At 35.6% G+C, this 25,289-nt stretch overlaps 1 protein-coding gene across 3 annotated transcripts in view; it reads right to left on the reverse strand.

The window, feature by feature from the left end:
- LAMA2 (laminin subunit alpha 2) overlaps positions 1 to 25,289 on the reverse strand; it is a 645,363-nt gene that overhangs the window by 93,578 nt on the left and 526,496 nt on the right. For all 3 annotated transcript variants that reach the window (XM_059177585.1, XM_059177583.1, XM_059177584.1), the window contains 4 exons: positions 22,724 to 22,840; positions 21,863 to 22,026; positions 20,422 to 20,560; positions 676 to 778 (listed from right to left, as the gene is read on the reverse strand). In XM_059177585.1, coding sequence (XP_059033568.1) covers positions 676 to 778; positions 20,422 to 20,560; positions 21,863 to 22,026; positions 22,724 to 22,840 — 523 coding nt within the window. The remainder of the gene's footprint in view (positions 1 to 675; positions 779 to 20,421; positions 20,561 to 21,862; positions 22,027 to 22,723; positions 22,841 to 25,289) is intronic.

Below are 25,289 nucleotides of genomic sequence, written 5' to 3' on the forward strand. Positions count from 1 at the left end.
AGTATGTTTTGGAAGGACCATGAATATATTAGGAAGTTTGGGGAGATGGATGCAAGCCAGAAAATGGTAAGGGGTGAGGCTGCAGAGAGAATAGGAGATATTTGAATGAAATAATAAATATAATAACACCTACAGAGCAGCTATAGTGAGTAATACATTTTTAATGCAAAACCTGTAATGGATTAGAGTAGATATTTTATGCACTTTGATGATTGAATTAGGAAGAATATACAAGAAAAATGTATTTAAAAAGTGTGAAAACTTTTCAGGAAATGTGACCACTAACAAATTGAAAATTTCATAAGGACATTTATACTATATCTGCCTAATTCATTACTTTGTGACTGTCATTTCTGAAGCCAAAACAAGTGGAGTTTGGTACCCTTAAAAACTCATTATACTTTAATTTAAAGTCACTGTACTTTAGCTCTAAGTGAAATGATGTTATATAAATTAGGTCTAAAAATTATGAAATATTACCCAATGCAAAATGAGATGTGATGACAAAATGTCATAAAACTGGTGAAATAGTTTACTTGCATTAAATCCCAATAATTAAAAGCATCATAAAAACCCTAGTGAAATGATTCCAATTTTCCAATAGTGTAATAAAATATCCTACCAAATAGACGACAATCAGTTGTGAAAATAATAACAAAGTGAGGTGACACTAACCTTTTACGGCATTTGCCAACTTCTTGGCTTCATTAAGGACCCAAAAGCTTTTCTGAAGAGAGCCTTTGGCACCTTCCCTTAGTGAACCTTGAGGACCTGTTGCCTGTGGACGGAAAAAGAAGTGTCACATATCAAAACCCACAGAATTATGGAGCAGATATATCTGGTGGGCAGCTGGTGTAAAGAGCTTACCTTCAGGAAAGCATTCTGGGCTACAGATGTAGCTATAAATTATCAGCACATACTGGTGACTATTTATTGGGAGACTGTTTATTGGGAAAGAAGAAGAACTAGAACAGAAACCTTAGGAATCTCAACGTTTAAGGAGCAGGTAGAGAAAGAGGCACTGGCAAGATAACTGAGACTCTAGAGGGCAAGGAGAATGCAGGAAAGCTTGATATCATGGAAGCCAAGAGATACAGAAGTGGCTCAAAGCATGATGACTGGCAGTGTTGCAAAGACAGAGTTGGTCAGTATTGAATGCTGGAGAACAGTCAAGCAAATTAAGAACTGAACACATCTACTGACTTTATCCCTAAGCACATTTTACTTGAGTTGTGTGATAAGTAGAGGAGCAGTTACTGTCCTCTTCCAATGAGGAAGAACATCGCTCCTTTTGAAAACATGTCTCCAAGTATGAAGGCAAATAACAACCTCAGAGCTAAAATCATCTTCTAGCAAAGGTGCATCTGTTGGGGTTTGGATTAAAAAAGGTGACACAAAGATAGAAGAATGATATGGGAAAGCGATCATTTAACTTAATGTCCCGTGATCCATTTTAATAGTGTTTGCTTTCCAGCAATCATCACATAATACATTGATACCGAGAGATAAATCAAATAGGATCTTATGTGTTAAGTTTAAATTGGAAAAATTATTTCAGGTGCAAGAAGAGCTAGAGAATGCTAAACCTACTGTTCAAGTTATAAAGCTGAATTCAGGTTATCCCAGACATAACTCTCCAAATGACACCTGCGAAGCCTCTGTCATATTATTTTTTATCAGTCACATTATTTGTGCATTAAACTAGGAAAGATCATAAAATCTGTGACTGTTGTGGTGAAATTTACTTTCAGGTGTTATACTAACAGCTCTACTGTTCACAGAACAGATTGATTATGTAATATTAAGATATCTACAAAAGGACATATTGGAAACATCTACATAAATAAAAAGGGACATTGTGCATATATAGCTAGCATTTGCAAAAAGAGATGACTACCCTGGAAAATCATTCTATGGAAAAAGGACAGTTTCTTCAACTGAGAACAAGAAATTTTTATTCCTACAGTTTCCTTTGGAAATTAGATATACTAACAACACAAAGTGTCATTTATCTTAAAAAAAAGGGGGGGGGAGAATATCAGTATAAGTGGCACAAATGCAGTGTACCTTACTAAAAACAAACAAACAAACAAACAAGCCTTAGTTATCTACTCAGGTTCTAGCTGTTCCAAATCTAAACACCATTCTTACTCTCTTGGTTACAGGTTTTCTGGATCAAAACCAATCAGAAGAAGGAAGTTACAAAGACGGAAGGGCAAAGATCTCTAAATAGGCACTTGAAAACAGCAGAAGTGATAGCTGACAATCTTACAATGAGGAAGGAGAAGCAATCAGGTGAGAAAAAATTGTAAAGCTCAGGAGTCCAGATCAATTCGGATAGGGGTCAAGTAGATTTCAGTAGATGCCAATGTTATTGCAGTAAAATAATTAATGTTGGTATTGATGATCCTGAGTCACTACAGTGATACGGGTCACTCAGAGTACCAGGTGAAATTAGGCAAAGATGGGCAAGGAAGGGAGGGAGGGAAGGAAGAAAGAACAGCTTTCCCCACAGCCTTGAGATGTGAATGTCTTTCTATAAGAATATAAACTGGCAAGCATTTAACAACCACAGTTTTAAAGCTAATCTTGGATATGCAAAATGAGTCATGGGGGTAAAGGAGGGAGAGAAAGTTGATTTGATGCAAGGAAAAAAATAATCAAATGAAGTGAGGGGAAAAGAGGAAAAAGGGTCAGACAACATGGAGAGAGGCTGAAGTCTGATGCAGGGAAATTGCAGCACTATGGACAATGGTGGCCAATCTTAATTTTTTTAATCTGCCTTTTTACACTTTCCAACAGTTTTATTGAGGTATAAGTAAGCTTCACATATTTAAAATTTATAATTTGGTAAGTTTTGACATATAGACACCCATGAGACCATCAAGACAATCAAGATCGAGGAACTCTTCATTTCTTTTTAATTTCTCCCTTCCACCCTTCCTTGTATCTCTACGCAAACACTGCTCCTCTTTCCATCAATATTAATTTGCATTTTAGAAAATCTTATATAAATGGGCTCATCTAGTTCTCTTTTTTGTCTTTTTTTTTTTCACTCAGCATAATTATTTCAACCTTTGTCCACATTGTGCTTGTTATCAATATGTGGTCCTTTTTTAATTAAATGGATATGTCCCAATCTACTCATTCACCTCTTGATGGACATTTGGGTCACCTCCAGCACTGACCATTTGAAACTGAGTTGAAGGTGTATGTATGTATAAATCTTTAGATAAACATATGCCTTCATTTTCTACTGGAGTGAACACCTAGAAGTGGAGTGGCTAGATGATATAGTAGTATGTTTACGTTTTTTAAGAAACTACCAGCTTGTTTTCTAAATTATTTGTGCTACTTTCAATTCCCCCCCAGCAGTGTAGGGGAATTATGTTTTCCTACATTCTTGCAGTACTTGATGTAGTCAGTCTTTTAAAATTTATACTTGCTAATAGGTGTGTGTAACATTTTGGTTTTAATTTGCAGTTTCCTTGTGACAATCTTGAGCACCTCTTCATGTACTTATTTTCCATCTGTTTAAATCTTTTGCCCAATTTTTATTTGTTTGTGGTTACTAAATTTTAAAAGGTATTTGTGCATAATTTGGATACAAATCCTTTATCAGACATGTAATTTGCAAATACATTCCCCTAGTTTGTAGCTTATCTTAATAAATGGTTAGATTTGATCTGTAATGATTTTGTCAAGAATTTTCACATCTCCGAGGGATATGGATCTATAATTTTCTTTCATAATATCTTCCATTTGTATTAGAGTGATACAGGCCTCATAGAATGATAGAATGAGGTGGGACATATTTTCTTCTCTTCAATTCTCTGAAGAATTTATTACTTCTTTCTTAAATGTTTCATGGAATTCACCAATGAAATTGACTGGGGCTGAATGTGTGTGTGTGTATACACAAAGGTTTTTTAAGCACAAATTCAATTCTTTAATGGGCATTCAAGTTATTTTTTTGTGAGTTTTGGTATTTGGAAATTTTCAAAGGCTGTCCATTTCATTCAAATTGTTGAATTTCTGGCATAAAGTCATTAATAATTCTCTACCTTTTAAAATTCTTTATTGTATACAGAAATTGTACTGCCTTTACCTCTTTTATTCCTGATACTGGATACTGGATATTGACTTTTTTCTGATTAGTCTGATTACCAACTTATTGATCTTCCATTGGACCTTGGTACCTTTATACTACAACATGAATGACCCCTACCTGAAGTCCATCTCCTGACAGACTTCCTGCTTCTAATTTCCCATCTTTTTGCATTTACGAATGTCCTTTCTTTTGCTCCCAAGCATCTAGTCTTTCCTACTTTTCAGGAAGTCAGTGATTTCTTCCTGGATTTTTTTTTTAAGATTTTATTTATTATACGACAGGCAGAGATCTCAAGTAGGTGGAGAGGCAGGCAGAGAGAAAGAGGTGGAATCAGGCTCCCCACGGAGCAGAGAGCCTGATGTGGGGCTTGATCCCAGGATCCTGGGATCATGATGAGCCGAAGGCAGAGGCCCCAACCCACTGAGCCACCCAGGTGCCCCTCTTCCTGGATTTTTGTTCAACCATTTCTTGCTCGGGTAAGGAAAGGAAAGGCAAGGATGCAAGAAAATTTTTCTTAAGATTTATTTATTATTTATTTGAGAGAGAGAAAGCCAGAGAGCACAAGTTGTGGGAGGGGCAAAGGGAGAGGGAGAGATTCCTCTAGCAGACTCCCCACCAAGCGTGGAGTCTGACATGGGACTTGATCCCAGGACCCTGAGATCATGACCCAAGTTGAAATCAAGAGTCGGATGCTCAACAGACTGAGCCACACAGTGCCCTAAGGAGGCAGGAAATTTTGATGCGTGGAGAACAGAACAAGTATTTCAGTTGTAAAGGACTGTACAGTTTATGAAGGGCAGTATGAAGAACTAAGGCTATTATGTAGGTTAGAGTCAATTTCTGGAAAACTTGAATGTCAGGCTAAAAACACTGGGCAATATAAAATATGGAACCATTGAAAGCTTCTGAGTAAGACTGTATGGACAGTGCTTTAGTCCAGGAAGATGAATGGGCAGGTGTGTGGGAGAAAAAGGAGATACTCATTATACTATTATAATCGTATAAGCTAGAAAAAAGAGAGTTGTCATTTCAGGCGAGGGCAGTGGAAATGAGAGGTTTGCGTTCAAGGGATGTGGAGGAATAGACAGGTTTTCAGCGTTCCAAGAGGCATCCAAAATATTGAAGTATAGGGCTGATGACATATAACTGTCAGTCATAAACAGTATATCCACAACCCAGGTTTAAAAGACCAGCCTTTTATATGATAACAGAATGAAAACTACTAACACGTTATGGATGAATGGAACTGTTTCAACTCATTGGAATTTGCAGAGTTCCTTTCCAGCTTTGCTTAGTAAGTCACCGAAGCACATCAACAATATCAGGACAGGTGATGAAGCAGCACTTTCCAAGCTAATTATACTTCATACATATTCATAAGCATCGCATCTGAGTTTCTGAGCTGTGTCTATGGCATATGTGAAATATAAATGAGGTTCTTAGAATTGCAAGATATGTTGTTTCTTGCTTTTTAGAAACTGTATTTTTATAACTATTAAGTTCTTTCCGTGTATATATGTGTATATATAAATTATTTTAAAATGTTTATGAAAATATATCATACACAATAAAATATTATACATAGGCTGCTGTAGGTTTTTATTACTTAATTATTTATAGAAAATATGATATAATTTAAGATATTTTTTGAGAAGGAAAGATACAGAAAAAAATGAAATGTTAAAGTCTACAAAGATTTTACAGAGGGCTTGGCATTTAATGAGCTTTTAGTACATGTTAGACTCACCTTTCTACTATTTGCTATATATTCACAGTAACTCTTGTTAAAGTATGTCACTGATTAATAGATGAAGGAATTGATTGATTTAGCCAACAAAAGTTTTTAGCTGTCTTAAGCACAAGTAAGCTCTGATTATCCAAAGATGGAGATAGTCTGCCTTCCCCACTGAACCGTGAAGAACAGACAAAACAATCCCACGGAATGGGAGAAGATATTTTCAAGTGACAGTACATACAAAGGGCTAATATCCAAGATCTATAAAGAACTCCTCAAACTCAACACCCCAAGAACAGATAATCGTGTCAAAAAGTGGGCAGAAGACATGAACAGACACTTCTCCAATGAAGACATACAAATGGCTAGCAGACAAATGAAAAAATGTTCATCATCATAAGCCATCAGGGAAATTCAAATCAAAACCACACTGAGATATCACCTTATACTAGTTAGAATGGCAAAGATTAACAAGCCAGGAAACAACAAATGTTAGAGAGGATGTGGAGAAAAGGGAACCCTCTTACACTGTCAGTGGGAATGCAAGTTGGTGCAGCCATTTTGGGAAACAGTGTGGAGATTCCTCAAAAAATAAAAAGTAGGGCTCCCCTATGACCCTGCAATAGCACTACTGGGAATTTACCCCAAAGACACAGATGCAGTGAAAAGAAGGGGCACATGCACCCCAGTGTTCACAGCAGCAATGTCCACAATAGCCAAACTGTGGAAAGAGCCAAGATACCCTTCAACAGACAAATGGATAAAGAAGATGTAGTCCATATATACAATGGAATATTACTCAGCCATCAGAAAGGATGAATACCCAACTTTTGTATCAACATGGACGGGACTGGAAGAGATTATGTTAAGTGAAATAAGTCAAGCAGAGAGAGTCAATTATCATACGGTTTCACTTGTGGAACATAAGGAATAACATGGAGGACATTAGGAGAAGGATAGGAAAAGTGAAGTGGGGGAGATCAGAGGGGAGATGAACTGTGAGAGCCTGTGGACTCTGAGAAACAAACTGAGGGTTTTAGAGGGGAAGGAGATGGAGGAATGGGTGATTCTGGTGGTGGGAATTAAGAAAGGCATGTATTGCATGGAGCACTGGGTGTGCTGCATAAACAATGAATCTTGGAACACTGAAAAAAAATTAAATTAAAAAAAGAAAAGAAATTGGTTGCTACCATAATGGAGCATGGAAATATGACAGTGTTTTATTGTCAGAGGAAGATCTATTAGGAGAAGAAGATGTGAATATGAGACCTGAAGTTAAGCTTATCAGGATGGTTTGTTTACCTGTTTCCCAGTGATTTATTATATAAAAAAGCAAATTTAAAAGCTATTGTTTAGGAGCACCCAGGTGGCTCAGTTGGTCAAATGTCTGCCTTTGGCTCAAGTCTTGATCCCAGAGTCCTGGGATCAAGTCCTGCATCAGGACTTCCTGCTCTGTGGGGAGCCTACATCTTCACTCCCTCTCCCTCTGTCTGCTGCTCCCCCTGCTTGTGTGCTCTGTCAAATAAATAAATAAAATCTTAAAAAAAAAAGGCATTACAGAACTTATTGTTTATATTACCTTATATATTATACTTTTATTACTTTTCTAAATGGTCCTCAAATAACTAGTTTATCAGAGACAGAATTTCTGAATTCATTTGAAAGACTGGGCTCTAAGGACAGATGTAGAATATTTCTTTTTGCTTTTGTTTTTATTTGTTAGATATGTAATTGAAAATTTATCAGCATGGTTTATGACTTATTCCACTATTCCCTCTTTACGAAATAATTTATTTTAAAAGATAAGTCCTGCGTATCTCTAAAGGAGATACTGTGCAAAGATATTACATAAGCTAAAAGATTTTAAGTTTAAATATTTTTTAATAAAGAAAATGGTTCAGAATGTGCAGGGACACATATAGGGGCTGGTGATTAGATGTAATGTGTTTGTATGAGGTGTTTATCAGAAGAAATTTATATTCAGGTATGTTAGACTGTTGTTAAAAATCAGGGAGAAATTTCTTACTCTCATAAAACAAATTTTCAGAAGAAATGGTGGAATCTAATCCTATACACATTGTAAAAGATGTAATTTTTGAGAATACTGAAAAAATGTACATGTGATAATAATTAGATACAATTATATGTTAAGCTACAAAACAGTTATGTAAAAATTATCCATTTGCAAAAAAGCTGTTTGCACAGGAAAAAGTTTGTGCAGATAAACAGTATTATAAAAGTGAAAATTTGTGTTTGGTGGGCTTATGCACATTTTATATTTTCTCCTTTTGCTTGTATTTTCCACTTTTCTGTAACAGCTAAGAACTGCTTTTGTGACAATTTAAAAATCATTATTTTAAAATAAGGAAATCACTATTCATTGATTTTAAAGCTATTTTAATAGGACCTATATTTTTAAAATACTACAGGATATTAAAATGAAATAGTAAATAAAAAGCAAGGAACAAACAACCCAGGGAGATGGCCTTGGTCCAAAATCTGTGGAAAGGCCGTAGATCCTGACACACTCTGTAGTTCGCACACTGTGCCCTAAAATGGGAACGAGATTAGATGAATCTCTGCAGAAGTCTGACAGCCAGTGAGCATACAGAGGAGACTGGCATGAAATAGGAATCTTCAAAATTTCAAGTTTAGAATTTGTGATTAGGAAATTTCAGCTTGATGAGAACACCGAGTAGGACAATCAAGAGAGAATTTAAAAATATATGACTAAGTGAGAATAGATTGTCACCAGTTACAGCCTGACAGTCACTGCCCCAGCACCTGTGGGTACTACTAGCCTACTGCAAGGAGGCAGGAAGTGAACAAGCTGATGGGGGCAGAATGAACAGAAAGTAGAAGAAATCTTGATTTGGAGTCAAGGCAATAGAGAAGCATCTATGGAGTTGGAGAACATGCTCAGAGGACCTAATTTTTTTTTTTTTCCAGTTAATGTCCAAAGTCCAATCCAGCATGGCCATTTTACCTCTTGATAACTGCACTTATAGGTGGAAATCCTAAAAGGTGAGTCTGAGAGCACAACTGTCTTGAATGAAAATAATTCTCACATACGTTGCCTCATAGCATCCCCCCAAGGAGTTGCCATGTTTTGGACTGATGATACAAACCCTTTGATTTTTAACATTTTATGCCCTGAATTTTTAATATGTCTAAAACTGGGTCATAAAACAGAAGTTTGTTTTTTTGTTTCTAATCTATTTTTTTAAAATTATAGACTCCAATGAGCATATCATATACATAGAGAATCACTAAAATCAGGGTAGCTTAATGAACACTCATTTTACATACTGACTCAATAGTTTTCTAGGTGACTTTGATTCTCACTGACTTTTTCGTATTTGCTATTGTGTGAATCACTCAGTTGTTAGATAAGTTGCTGAACTGCTGATGGAGAAAATATGTTCACCAATCTTATCGGCAGATTTAATTGTCATATCAATTACGAGCTTATGCTATTTTCCCATTAATACTACACGGATATAAAATTTAAATTCCAATTATTGTAGGTATGTTTTTAAAAGATTTTATTTATTCATTTGACAGAGAGATAGAACCAGAGAGCACAAGTGGGGGGAATGGCAGAAGCAGAGGGAGAAGCAGACTCCCTGCTGAGCAGGGAACCTGACATGAGGCTCTATCCCAGAACCCTGGGATCATGACCAGAGCCAAAGGAAGACACTTAACCGACTGAGTCACCCAGGCACCCCCAATGATTGTAGGTATTAATAAGAAGTTAAAATGACTATGTGAATGACTTGAAAACAGTGGCTGATACAATAAAATACAAAATCACAAAAAAATGTGATTTAAAGTGTATGACTTGACTAACACCACATTTTATTGAGCCTTTGGAATGCAATATGTACTCTGCTAATATTTGCACAGTCCTTTATGGAGGAAATAAAAACTCAAAAATGACCTCACAACTATTCTTTATGTATTTTGGTTCATCCAATTATACAAAGCAAATACTAAATAAGACAGACTGAAGAGAAGATATGACCACATTTCTAAACAAATACTCATTAGAAATCCCTTAATGTTTAACCATACTATTTCAAGATTCATAGTGTTTACCCTTATGATTTATACACCAATAGCAATAATGTCAAGGAATCTTGCTACTATAAGGACTCAAAAACTAATAAATAAGAAGAAATTATTAGGAATAATATTAATAATATTAAAGGACAGAATAATAGTAGGAAAGAAAGGAAAACATTTAATAAAGGAAAATAAATTATCTAGGTAAAAATCAATGCATTATTTTTACTATCATAACAAATGAAAACATGTAATGATTATTGCTAGTTTGTGGACAGGTAAGAATTCTAATTATCTCTGGCTACTCTGTGTGTTGTGTTTTGTAATGCTATTTACACATTACACATTAAATATATGGTAACAATTTTTAAAAATTTAAAGAGAAAATGTAAAATGTGGCTAAGTAGCTCATGAGTACCTCTTATAATTACCATAAGTAGGTCAATGAGGAGTAAGCAATGATCTTACATATTTGGAGATAAAATATTAAATCACATGAAAGGATATGGGCTCTATGGACTATATTTACCATAAGAATCAAGTCAGGGGGTGGGTCAGAATAGATCCTACAAAGCACTCAATTTGAAGGCAGATCTTCTAATTCCCAAATTGTATCCTGCTATCTTTTTCCCCAGCCTGATTGAGAAATTCTAGCACACCAGTAGAACCTAATTCCAACCCATTAAAAAAAGTCCCACATGACATGTACATTCAAACAGTTATTCAGACATTATCTCAAACTAAATAGGGAAAGAAAGTAATTTTATTTTTCCTTTGCAATAGTCTCCTCTCTTCAACTTTCCTACATCTCATGACCATACCAATATCTTGTGAATTCTGAAACTCCGACGCACTCTGGCCATTCTAGATTTCTGACATTAGTGTTTGGAGATGGGAGGGTTGACAACCTGCATTTAGTGAGTAGCTCCTGTGTATCAGGTGTTACCTGTATGAAAATCATGGGATACTGGGTGAGAAATAGTGAAGAGCAAAATACTCAGGGGGCCAGCTGTGGTGCTACACGTTTCTGTCCACTAGGGGGTCTACTATCAGCTTACATTTTAATTCTGGAAACATTGTTTTCTGGAAAAAGCAAGTAGGAAAAAACCGAAACATCACAGTGAAATAGCGTGGGAGTTCACCGTGCACAGCAGAGGGCAATCAGAGAAACTAGGAAGCTTCCAAAGCCCAGGGATCTTGGGGCTGTGAGGACTGCGTCTGACCCAAAGATTTGCACATCGGGGCATGGGAACTGGCCTGCTTACTGCTAGCCACACCATGTGGCCTGGTGTATCTCACCCATTGGGAATGACTTCTTCTGACTCTTCCAACTGCTGCATGGGTGAGGGGAGACCCTCAATCATACCCCTCCCACGAGGAAGTAAAATCGAGGAAGAGAACAAAAGACTCCTCAGACATAGAAATTACTTCGTTTAAAATCTGAACTTTCACTCAGTTCTACCTCTGAGGCGAAAACTACGCCATAGGTGAACAACCTTGAATTTAAATAAAATTTTGAAAAAGAAAAAAAAAATTAACACCTGAATTCTGAGCAAAGGATACTGTTTTCAGAAAACAGTACGAAGAGACTAGATAAAAGGAAAAACTGTGCAGGGGAGATGGAGGGAATTCAAAATATGATGTAAAGAAAAGGAGGTAAGAGAAAGTGTGTGACTTTAGCAGAGGAATCTTCACTTTAGCAGGATAGACATGCCTCCCTCACCACATCAGCATGGGTCATTAGACATTTACTCCCTTTCGACCGACTGCAGTCACTGGGTCCTCAACTGACTCAGGAGTGGAGAAGCCAGGAAGGAGGCACGTAGAACCTGAAGATAGCCCAGCTCAAAAACCACAGGTTAGGCAGAGGATGAAAGTCAGTCATGAGAATGAAAACAGATAATGCCCTAAAGTAATAAATCACATGATAGCATGATAATGATAATACCAAGAGAGAGAGAAGGAGAAGAAATCGTTGGAAGATTTAGCAATGATTGTCCCTGGGAGTGTGAGTTTAGAGGTGAGCAAAGTTAGGTCAGGGGATTGATTGTTGCTTGAAATTTCCTGCTTCTCTTTTCAATTTAAAAGGAAATAAAATATGCATGCATCATGAATTTTAAAAGAAAGGGAGAAATGTAGGACCTCTTGTTGGTGTGAAGGGTGAGGGTTGCTTCTTTCATTTCTGGGAACCTTTAAGAACCACTTTCTTTATATTTTTCAGGGCAGCTCCTCCTGCAGAACTGATGTTCAATTTCCTCTTTCATTTTAGTTAAGATACTTAAGTAGGAAATAATTTAATTATACTGATAGGAATAGAAATTAATATAGATACCTGTATCCCCATCATCCATATTTGAATAATATTAAGTTTTTATGCATTTGTCAAAATCTTTAAAAATATAGATTTGGACTTGGTTTGATAATATTTTATTTAAAGTTTCATATCTCTATTTTTGATTGACTTACAGTTTTGCTTTCTGATCCTGTCTCGTACAGCATTCTGACATCAAGATTATATCAGACTCATAAAATAAGCCAGGGAATATTTGTTTTTCTGTTCTGTAGAATGTTTTGGATATTGAATCCTTGAAATTTTGGTAGGCATTATTATTTTGTTATGGGTAGATTAACAACTGACTCAACTCATTGAATGACTAGACTTCTACTCAGGTTTACTCTTTCTGAGTACATTTAAATTTATTTTCTACTTCATCAAGCACTCAAATTTATTTTTAAAAAGTTGCTCATATATTTGAATATACCCATATTAAATCTATATTATCTCTCTTATTATGTCCCACTCTTCATTCCTAATCCTGTCCATATGTGTAAGTAATGCCTGAACTCTGCTTACTTAGTCCTGTTCTTCCTTCTTACTCTAAGAATCAGCTTCCTAATAATATTTTCCTTAGGCTGTTAATTTCTGCTTTTATTTTTATTCCTTTCTTTCTATATTATTTTGAACTTCTTGAGCAGAAACTTTAGATAATTGGGTTCAGTTCTCACCCTTTCCTAATAACTGCATTTCAAACTTCCACTTGCCTTTTTAGTGCCACTGGATGTGATGTGTAGTTTCATTTCCATTTTGTTACAACATATTTTGTTCTTGTAATTTCAAGCTATATTTTTCTTTGACCCATGAATTACTTTAAAGTGTGATTTTTATTTAAAACATTTTGGGGAACAATAAGCATAATTTTTTAAATTTTATTGCACTGCAATCAGAGACTACAATCTAGGTGCTATTGGAGTGTTGGGATTTACTTATACTTGCTTTGTGATCTAGTTCATGGTGCTCTTTTTTTTTTTTTGAAGATTCATGATTCTTTTATCTAATGGGGCATATAGAATTATCTATTCGATACAGAGTTCTAGAAGACCATTAACGGAGACTTGTGTAGTGTACTTTCCATATCTGCACCCTTATATCTCTTCACTTGACCTACCAATTTTTAAGAGAGAAATGACAAAATTTTCCTTTATTATTATAGATATGTTGATTTCCTCATTCTGATATTTGCCTTTATTCATTCTTAGGCTTTGTAGTTACATCTCTGTGGGTTCAATTTTTTTTTTTAAATCTTCCTGCTAACTTGATCCTTTTATTAAATTGTGATGATGGTATCTCTCATAATTCTTTTAAAAAAATATATAAAGCCTATTTTTATTATTTAATATTAGTATACCAGCTTTCTTCTGATTAGTGTTAGCCTGGTTTATCTCTTGGCCTCCCTTCTTTTTCAGTCCTCTGTATCCTTAGAGTTAGTGGTATATTTTATATACACCATATATTGATGGTTGCATTTGTCCAACATTTTTAAACCAATATAAATATTATTGTCATCTAACTAGTAATTTTAATGTTTGCATTTATTATGAAGGTAACTTGAAACAGAGACAGTTAATGCTCATCAAAAATTCTATGTGTTTATAAAAAATAAAAAATTTAAAAAAAAAATTAAAAAAAAAAAATTCTATGTGCCTATTTTTCCCAGTCTCTCTTACAGTTAGATGGAGGTATGTGACTATTCTTGATCAACAGACCAGATACGGTCCAGGCCAAGGCAGGGAAGAGCAGGCATGTCTCTTTTGTCTTTCTCTTTCCTGCCTCAGAGGCTCCACGGTATGGTGTAGCTATGAGACAGAGAAGGGTTTTCTGACACACTGGGTAGGATATGAGACAGAAATTTGGATTGTGGTAAGCAACTGATTTTTCAGGGCTTATTTCTTGAGGCAGCTAGTCATAATTACTCTGTCTGCTGTATTTTGATTAAATTTTATATTTCATGTTTTATATTTACCTTTTTTTTGGCTTCTGTTTTTCTATTTTTTTTTTTTTTTTTTGCCTTTTATAGGATTGATAGAAAATTCCACTCTCCACATTTTTTTCTCTTTGCTTATTTGGAAAGTATAGCTGTTTGTTATGGTTAAATGTGTGTGTCAGTTTGGCGAGGCTATGTCTACACGTTTTGGTCAAGCAAGTATTACTTAGATGTAATTACCATTTAAATCAGTAGACTTTGAGTAAAGCAGAGTACTTTCCATAATGTAAGTGGACCTCTTCTAATCAGTTGATGGCCTTAGGAGAAAAGACTGAAATTGTGAAGAATTGTGCTTCCAGACTGTCTCTGAACTTGATACATCAATTCTTCCTTGGTTCTCCATCCTGCTGGCTTGTCCTGCAGAACTCACACTTGACAGCCCCACAGTGGTGTGAGTCAATTCCTTAAAACAAATTTCAAAAACTCTCTACATATATATATATATATATATATATATATATATATATATATATATATATATATCATATTGGTTGTTTCTCTGGAAAACTTTGATTAACATTGTTATTTTTACTCCTCTATGATTATCCTCAATGTTTAATACATATACTTAACAAAGTTTAAATCTAATCAGTTTTTTTCTTTAACTCTCCTCCCAAAATTTCAGAGTTTAAAAACTTCTAACTCTGACCATCTGTCCATTTTCCTGTTGTTGCTCTCTTGTTCTTTTGGCTCAACTATTTAAAACAATTACACACATTTAGTAATTATCTTCATTATAATTTTCACTATGCTTAAGTTGTACAAATTTACTATTTCTCTGTTCACTTTGTCTCCTTAATCTCCAATTTCCTTGCTTTTGTTGACATTCCTTTTGAAGTGTATTTTATAGTAGCTCAATGGGAGTCTATAGTTGGTAAACCCTGAGTTTTTCTCTGAAGATGCCATTATTTTGTCCTCAGAATTCTGAGTTGAGTGGCATATCATATAATTATATAATACACCATAAGCATATTAGTGCTTCCATTGTGACTTCAGTGGGAAGTATGCTAACTGTAAAATCTTATTGCTTTGTAGATAATCTGCATTTTCTCTCTAGATTATTTTAAGATTTTGTTTTCTTTTTCTTTTTGGTTTCTGTAAGTTTAAAAGTTATCTTTTCATGTGCAGACTTATTTTTATTTAATGTGATGGTTTTCCTTACTTTGGGGAATCATGTTTTTCACCAATATTTGAAAACTTTCAGTATCTCTTTGACCATTACTATTCCCTATTTTCACTCTTTCAATTTCTGGAACTCCTCATAGACTTACATTTTTGCAATGTGCATTCCTTGCCTCCTAAAATACTTTTATATTTTACCATGTTTGTTACATTCTGGACAAGTCAACTCTAACTTATTCTCTTTTCATCTGTTACTAATATGCTATTTGGCCTTCCCCTTCAATTTTTAATTTTAATTCCTATATTTTTCATTTTTAGAAACTGTATTTGCTTCTTTTACAAATTTCCATAGTCTTTAGTCCCTCTTCCATCCATCTTTTCTATTCCTTAACATTTTAATAATTTAAATAATTTCAAATTCTCTTTCAGATTTTTCAGTAATCTCAGGATCATGTTAAGTACTTTGCCGGTCTACCCTCACTTCTACTTGATTATTTATAGTATATCAGAACAGAGTAGTTCTCTGTTTCTTCCCAGATGCCCTAGAGGCTTCAAGAGCCAAGACTAGTATCCCTGGGTCCCTGGGTGGCTCAGTTGGTTGGGCCTCTGCCTTCGGCTCAGGTCATGATCCCGGAGTCCTGGGATCGAGTCCTGCATTGGACTCCCAGCTCAGTGGGAAGTCTGCTTCTCCCTCTGACCTCCCCTCTCATGCTCTTTCACTCTGTCTCTCTTTCTCTCTCTCTCAAATAAATAAATAAAATCTTTGAAAAAAAAAAAGAAAAAAAAGACTAGTATCTCTGCCATTAATTTCTCAGCTTGTAAAGTCTTGTACCATATGGATGGTATAAATTTGGACTTCAATCCATAGGCTTGTGACTTTAGCATCTTACGAGACATTTTTTCACAACTGGAAGCATGAAAAGAAACAAGCTTCCAGAATGTTTCTGGGCTGCAAGGTATGAAAGCTCATCAATGACGAAAATCGTTCTAGAGTCTCATGCTTCTGTATACTTCAATTAGAGACTTCTCTTAGAGGTTCAAGGTGATTTCTGTGGTATCTTCTCTCCCTGCCTTGTCTTTAAAATCCCAGCCTCTAGATACTATGATGCATATTTACGTTCCAAATTCATTGAGCCACTAAAGTGGCAGCTTTAGACTGTGCCATTTTATTTTAACCTCCCTCTGTACTTTTAGATTTTCTTTTGTTTCTTCTTTCTTATAGGAAGTATGCATTAAATTTGGGGAGTTATAATTTATTTAGCATTTATATGAATTTCTAACATCAGGATCGACCTGAATCAACTCAGGCTGCATATTGTCAGAAATCTCTGGCTTTCCTATCTAGTGTCCTTGCTTCCTATTAGGGTTTTTGTCCCCACTGATCTGCCACATAAGAGTAAATTTACAAAAATCTAGTTCATTCCTTAGACTCTTGACCCTAAAAGCAATAAAAAAAACTTCTTTTGAGGTTTCTATGGATTTCTACTCTCTTCATGTTAAAGGAATAAACACTAAAAAATCACTTACAACAGCAGTTCCTGTATTTATTAGAATCAAGGCTTTAAACTTACTTAATTCCTAGGTATACTTCCTTCTATAAAATATATATTTTTTAGACTTCTCCCTCATCTCTGTAGTTTATCTAAAGCCTACATCTTGCTTATACAGCACTGTTTTTTACTACCTCACTCTTCTTGTTTCTATGAAAAAAAAAATGTCACTTACAAATTGCTTTCATTTTCTTCTGTATTTTATATTATTTTTTTAGAAATATCTGGAAAATACCACACTAAAGATTTTTAGAATTATGGCTCCCTCAAATGATGAGTAATTGTAGCAAGTAACAGAACTTGAATTTGGAGACTAAAAAGAAAGAACACAGTGTACTGGAGTTGAAACCTAGTATAAATTCTTCTATTTCTAATGCTCATTCTGGTGAAGATCAGACTGAACACTGACACTCATTGAGAAGGGGGAACCTGGGCTAGCGGGTATTAGTGAATATTGCTGGTGAGTGTGTGTGTGTGTGTGTGAGAGAGAAAGAGAGAGAGAGAGAGATCTTCGAGAACAAGAACTATGGAATTCACTCTATATAATCCTTCTTTTCACTGTTGTTGCTGTTTGTTATTGGAAGGCACCAGATTCGAGTGCACGGTACCTAAGATCTTTCTAGTAGAAAATGCAAAGGACCTCTCATGTGCCAGAAGCCTGTTGCCTCTGCTGGTGATTCCAAGCATCCAATAGCGTAAGAAATCTATTTGTCTGCCTACTTCTAAAACCTGATCTGGCTGATAACATAGGTTTTAAGTTCACATATCTAGAAATTTTTTTTAAAAAGTTTTAATTTTCTGTTGTTTTAGCATCAGAGGACTCTTTATAGCCCCAAAGCAATTAAGATTAGAATAAAATAATCTTCCTATTTTCTTTTCTAAAGTGACACATTTCCCTTCTCCTTTCCTTGAACCCACCAATGAGAAGTACTAAATGAGACGTTATCTTGGAGATTGTGTGTCGGAAAACAAATGCTTTATAGTATTTATTCCACCTGACACTCACAGAAAAATAGCATTTGTTTCTTCATAATGTCTACATTTCCAAAACACTTTATTTCGATATTTAAATAAATGATATATGCAAGACACATACCTGTTACTCTTTATAGAGGAATGCTCTACAACAGTCTTTAATTGTATAAAACCTCCACCTGCTTATTACTTAGCTAAATGACCGACTTTCTCTCACTCATATTTTCCTTTCAAAGACCTTCTTGATTTCGTGTGTGTGTGATTATAAATAGGTAAACTTAAGCAGATTTTTAAAATTGGAAGTTGCTTTAAAAATGCTGTCAATTATACTTTGAGGTTATTTCTACCATTCATTTGTTTTTGTCCTTAGGTTATTCTCAATACTTTTTTTTTCTTCTCACATTATTTCACATCCATTTTCTTCCCAATAGTAATTGCTGTTTTATTGTTTGTCTAACAGGTCTTATCTCTCCTCATGTAAATTCCTGCTTTGTTTCTTTGTCATTTCTTTCTGACCCACTGAAAACATTTTTCCTTCTTTTTAGGGAGAGACTCAAATCAGTACAGGAATCTTCTGTATTTTAATCCTTGAATTCTTTCATGCATAAATAATGAACTTAGTCTCATTGTTCTGCGTTTATCCAGCAGTAATACCAGATATTACATATACAGAATGCTAGTCCTAGTGATGTAATTGCTCAACTTAATATATACATTTGCCAGTCAACTTAATGACTAGCAAATATATTTATTAAGTAAAACAGAACTATATTATTAGTACATTAAAATTAAAACTTTATTTATTCTGTTCAGAAAGTTTCAACAAACTTTCTGTTCAGTCCAATAAACTTTCTGGGACAAATCAAGTCTTTGAGTTTGCAGATAGCCATTTAGTCAATAAGTGACTCTCTTTAGGATTTAGTTTTTACTTTTTCAGATATTTAATTATTTTTTATGTGGTATACGGAAAAAAGAGAAGGAATGATGATAACAAGAGGACATATGGCAATGTCTTACAGTTCATCCCAGCTCTTTGCTTGAGCCTGACTAGACTGTCATGTATAAGCATCAGTGTTATGGAAAGAGAACATTTTCTGCCTGTATAAAAATGAAAGCATTCTACATATAAAGTGCCAGTATTATTAAACAGCTCTGTAACAAAAAATGTTAGAAGCTTATGAAGATGAAGCAGCAACAATAGTGAGGTTTTGACTGGTACAAATGATTATAGATAGAGTTGAAAGATATTACTTAGAATAACATTCATTCATTCATTCCCTCATGAGTGCCTACTATCTGCCAGGTACAGTGCTAGACACTAAAAATGGTCCTACAATAAAGCAGAGGTCACATAAAAATGATGAACTTGGAGATCTCAGTCTTTAAAACAGAAGATGAGAAGATAAAGAATTTAGATTTGAAAAATAAGTTCATTTTGAAAAGATAACCAGGCATAAGGAAGTTTCTGCAAAAACTGTATCACACTTTTGAATAAGAAATAAACCCAACATATGGTATTATCACTTATTCCAGAGGAACCAAAACAGTAGTAACTGCTGATGGAATATGACTTTTTCACTATGACCACACTATAAACTTTTTAAGAGTGTGGTAAATATCTTTATTATCCCAGAGATCGCAAAAAAAATAAACCCTTTGTGACCCATACCAAAGCAGAGAAAACATTAATCTGTTTCTTTAACACTAATTATTTATGTATACTTCATCCACAAAGGTCCAATCTAGTTTTTTTTCCCCCTGAAATTCTGATGCGAAGACCAAAGGAGTTCAGAACATTTAGTTCAGAACATTTTAACTCAGCATGTTCTTCCCATGAAATATTTTTTAGCCTCAAATAGTATTATGAGGGTGTATCACATAACTTATTAACAAAATGTTGCTCTACATGGAAGGAATGAAGATTTTTCAGTACTAAAGATACTCAGATACAGTGTTATACTCAGAGCCCCTGAATTCTGAAGTATTATTTCCAAATGTATTTTGAAGAATGACAGCAGCCAAATGGTCCTTTGAAGGTACCCAGTTCCAATTGATACAAATGGTATAAATAGTTCAGAAGCATAGGATCTCACGTGTTTTGTAAAATGTATGCTTCCTAGTGGAGCTTCGCATGTAACTAATTTGTGGGTGAGTATAAGCAGTGGTGTTAATTTTCAGGGCACTTTCTTTTTTATGATGTTTGGAACAATAGCAATAAATGTCCCTGTCCAGAGTCTTATGTTGGACTGTTTTTCTTCTGTGAGTTGGTGGCAAAAAACTGTGGGGGCAGCTGCAATAATTTCAAGACCCTCATGAGTAGTGCAAAGCAGCAAGAAACAGAGAAAAGAGTTCTAGCATCACAGCACACTGAAAGTTATTTTGGATACGATTTTAAAGGAGCCTCTGAAAAGAATTCAAAGTAAATATTCTAGTTTGCTGGGATTTTTCCTGAGCTCATTTAAATTTGAGCAATTTTTTTCAGACCCTTATTTCAAAAGAATTGACCTGCATTCTTAGTACATAACACTATTCAGTTCTTACCAGTTTTGTAGCTTCATGCGCAAGACCTTTAGCTTCTTGGGCAATTTTCTCGGCTTCATCAATAGAATCCTTAATATGGCTGTAGGCATTGAAGGCTGCAGTGGCATTGAAGGAGATGTTTTTAGCCTCATCAAGGATTCTGTTGGGATTGCCCCCAAAAAAGAACATCAGAGCAGTTGGTACTCAAATGAAGAACATTCCACTTATAACCAATATGATTTCCAAATGATCACAGCCAAGATCACCATGATTCCAAGTCATAATGAGGTAGCTACTTATTGTATTATAGTTTTCGATTTAAACTCATATTCCTAAATAATTCAGCTATGAAATACAACCAATATATTTTTAAACACCCATAATGTCCTTCAGAAATTTCTGCAACCACATGTACAAGGCAACTGTGAGCAGGGAGATGAGCCTTTAGGTCATCTGTAAAGCATGCTATATGTTTGAGAGCACCTGTACCGTAGTACTGGAATGAACTTCACACAATCTCTTTAGGGGCGGTGTACTGCCCAGATGAAGACAAATGAATCTCAGAAGGTTAAATGGCTTGTCTCAGATTACATAGCCAACACATCCCTGACTAAGGACCTGGAGCCTGCATCTGTGGACTTTTAGCTTACATGCTCAATTGGCAAAAGTTTACTATAAAATGAATTGTGCCCAAATTGTGGCCAGGGTCTTCAAACATCAATATTCTCCTTTGTATCAGTGATATTGAGTCCTGGAATAGAACCTTTATACATGTTATATATTAAATAACAGATCTGAGGCAATTATTCTTGGGGTTTATAGGACTGATATTTATTATGACAATCCCAAAATTGTAGCGGAAGCATACCAGTTATACCTAGAAGGCGATTTATAGGTCAAACACACTTTGCCACTTGACCCTCCCTCCTCTGACCCATTAAGAGTCTCAGCTATAGTGAGCTGTTACTTCACAGGGGAATATGTAGTGTTTCCCTGGAATTTGAAAGAGAAAAAAAAAAAAAAGACTTAAACGCTATTTATGGGAGCACATTGTCAGAAGCCACTATTTTAGTGATAGTTTTGATTTCATTAAAAATATAAAACTAGAATTTGAAGCAGAATGGGTGTTTATACATTATTATTTAAAGCGCTAACAAAGCAACCGTTGTGCTCTCTTTAATAAAGAACAGAAAGTATTTTTTCTTAGTATAGCCTAGGGCTATGTTCCCTCCCCCTACCCAGCCTTATTTGAATCCACTTTTAACTCAGACTTTTGATGCTGCCTTCAGTGGAGCTTTGCCCAGACCCTCCTAATTAGGCTCTCCCACAGAAAGGCCATGTAGCTTGTATGTTCCTAATTAGAGAAATCAAGATTTGAAAGAAATGCTCTACCATTTCTGCTCATCACAACTTTTGGACAAGTGTCAAGATACACAGACATTTTCAACAACAAATGACATACCCATCAAGGACGGCAGATGAGTCATTCAACTGAGCCGCATGGCTCTCAGCCCGGGACACTTTCTCAGCCAGGTTCCTGTCCTTTATTTCCTGGGCAAGGTCATCAATTTTATCTTTAAGCTCTTCAGACATGGGTGGCAATTTAGTTTGAATGTCTTCAACATACTGATATATAAGAAGAGAGGGCATTTTAAGTAAGTGAATCCAAGCTTCCTCTCCGTTACAAATTTCTCTGAGATATAATTACACATACTTTTTTTAATGAAACTTCAATTTTACTAATATAGCAAAAAGAGAATAGAGAATAAAAGCTGTTATTTAATGAGAGAGATTAGGAAATACATGGAGCCAATTTACACCAAGAAGAACCTAACTATCTTTTTCTAAGAAAATGCTTCTTCGTAGGTATAAATGCATAAATGATAGTCATTAGAATTTTTTAGGCCATATGTGTTTCTATTGCCATATAGTACAGTGTCTACTGCATTACGCACTGTACTGAAAGTCTGCTTACAGGTTTACATTTCTCTTTTAACCAATGTTATATAAATATTGAAGCAGATTTTAAGAGCTATCCTGGGAACAAGAAATGCCCTTCATCACTATGGAGAAAAAATAAAGGTTTCTAGGAGTGTTGTGAGTACTCTCACACAGGCAGTCATGTCTGTTGGGAGAACAATGTGGATTTTTAACTGTTGCCAAGAGCTCGCACGGTCACAATGCAATCAAGCAGAAACGATCTGACACCCACAAGGAAAAAAAAAGTATTTGGTTATGTTGCTGAGATTTATCACTGCTTCCCACTTATGAAAGCTTATGCCATTATTATTTTCTTTAACTTTGGCTTTTATGAAATACTCACATCTATGACTGAGTTGATTTCGCCTGCAAGACGGTTGGCTTCATCAAGTATGTCATTGCCTTCTTTTAAAGTGTTCTCAGTTTGTTGTTTGCCACGTTCAATAGCCTCCTTCTTTTTCTGTAGTACAGTATGAACAAAACATCAAAATGCTCTTTGGATGAAACCCTATCCGGCCCAGTATTCCTTCCTCTGACTTCCTTGAGGGGACTAAATACAGGATTTGCAAACAAGGCATGTTGGGTTGACAATGAGGCTGGATGAGAATGATATCAACTACCTGGCTGGTCCTTCAAGAATTATTTTATTTATATCCCTATCTAGATACTTTCTTCCTCCCAGTGTGAGAAAGTCATCGAAGAGAAGAAAAGTTATGTGATGTTAGTTGAGGAATGAAGAACTATTTCTGAAGCAAGATGGACACCCATTTTAAACTTCAGTGTAAGCGCCAAATATAAATTCCTGAGCATGTGGTAGCACCCTGAATTACACTGGAACTAGACATTACATTCCAGAATCAAGGTCCAAATGAGTACTTTGTGAGCATAAACATAAGCAGATTTAGTCTAGGGGAGTTCTGTAAAAATTGGAAGAAGTGAGACTTTTAAGGGAACTTAAGGGAAGTGCTTTTCAAAAAAAGAGAAACGAACACATGGAAGAATAAATTTAATGGACTGTTCCATAAAAAGAGAGCAAGCTCTGATTTTTCCTTGATGCTGAGAGCTTGTCTCAAAACTACATGGAACTCATTCCTAGCCTAGAAGGGTAAAATCAGTGAGAGAGAAATATTGTTATTTTTCTTTTGGAGTGTACCTTTGTCTCTTCTCTCTTTCTCTCTCTTTTTTTTTTCCCCTTGATACATCTCACTCCTTTTCTCAATCACTTGTGCATTTAACAGCATCCATTTTAAAACACTGTCATTTTATGTTTTTATATAGATAATAACGTTAGTTTTATATTCATTTATATCTCAAGATGTGCCAGATTATTTATCATTAAATTCTACAATAACTCGTGAGGTCCTGTGTTTAACACCTTTTCAAATAATAGGAAACTGAACAAATGATTTGCTCAAGGTCACACTAACTATGCAGTAGAGGTTTGGGCCCTGGTTTAGCTAATGATAAAGCTGGGTCTTGGTGTATCAAAGCACGGTCTCTCCTCTTACGGAAATCACTTGACTTATTTGCACTGGGACACTGATTTCATACCTTCTTTTCCTGTCTCTTCACCAACCACCTCAATAAGCTATGAGCACACACATCTGGGTCTGACTTGTGACCCTTGTGGTGGCAGTTCCTTTCCCCATGAGCTCTCCCCCAGTCCTCTGTCTTGTTTCTTCCTCCACACTCTGTTCCTGGTCACTTCTCTGACCACCTCTCTAAAATAGCAGTCATCCTCATCCCAATTATTTTCTACATGCCGCAGCACAGTGATTATAAACTAGATGCCTGCATTAGCCTGCCTGAGACCACATCCCAGCTCTGTCCATCCATGAGATATGCAAAACTGGGGCAAGTTATTTAGCTTCATGTAAAATGCTTAGTCTCTCCTTTCTCCAGTGTGGCCCATTGACCAGCAGGAGCAGCAATACCTGGAAGGGTATTAGAAATACACGATCTGTCTTTTCAAGAACTACCAATCTACATTTTAACAAGAACTTTAGGTGATCACAGCAAAAGCTGAGAAGAACAGGCTTAGAACACTGCCTAGCACACAGTAAGCACAACACGATTGCTAACTTATACTTTATTTTGTTCTTTGCCTTAGCACTCATTTATCTGAATTCTATTCTATAGGGTGGCACAAACTATAGAAACATAGATAATATTATTTTATTTTTTCTGTGGATTGAACCATCTTGATTGCTTCTTCTAGGAGTTGCTGAAAGCACTGTTACTTGATGAAAATCAGGGACACCAATTCATCATAAGATGCATGTACAGGATAGGAACCAGTGGAAATGCACAGCCTGTTGAACTGTACATAACCGAAGAAGCATAACATACTGAATACACCATGCTAGCTCACTGAACATATCATTTAGTATACATAGTAATCCATGCTCCAGACTTTACATGCATATTATATACTCATTGGTCTAGTGACTCTCTCCCTCACTATAATAGAAATGCCATAAAGACAGTCTATGTGTATCACTGTACCTTCAGGACCTAGAAAAGTTTCCTCCGTAAACATTTCTGAATGAATAAATGAAATTAGACTCCATTCCTGGGACTTTCTCCATTGGTGACACTTGGATCATTCAGCTAGCCCCATCCCTGGCTAACTCAGAGCAAATCTCACTATGCCGTTCTTATTCATGGACAACACAGGTAGGTAGGGTCCTCCTGGTGTTGCTGTTCACAAGTCGTATCTTATCTTCCATGGGTTTAACATTCTTTCCCCTGACTATCAATATTAGCCCCTAGCTTTTATATGAACTGATTTAAAGTCATGCTATATTCTGACACTTGATAATCTTTTCAACTTGACTTGTTTGTATTCATGAATCAAGCTAATTTAAAATGTTGTACCAATCGGAGGGAGAGAATATTTCCACATATAA

The sequence above is a fragment of the Mustela lutreola genome, chromosome 6, assembly GCF_030435805.1.
Source record: "Mustela lutreola isolate mMusLut2 chromosome 6, mMusLut2.pri, whole genome shotgun sequence".
Taxonomy (NCBI): domain Eukaryota; kingdom Metazoa; phylum Chordata; class Mammalia; order Carnivora; family Mustelidae; genus Mustela; species Mustela lutreola.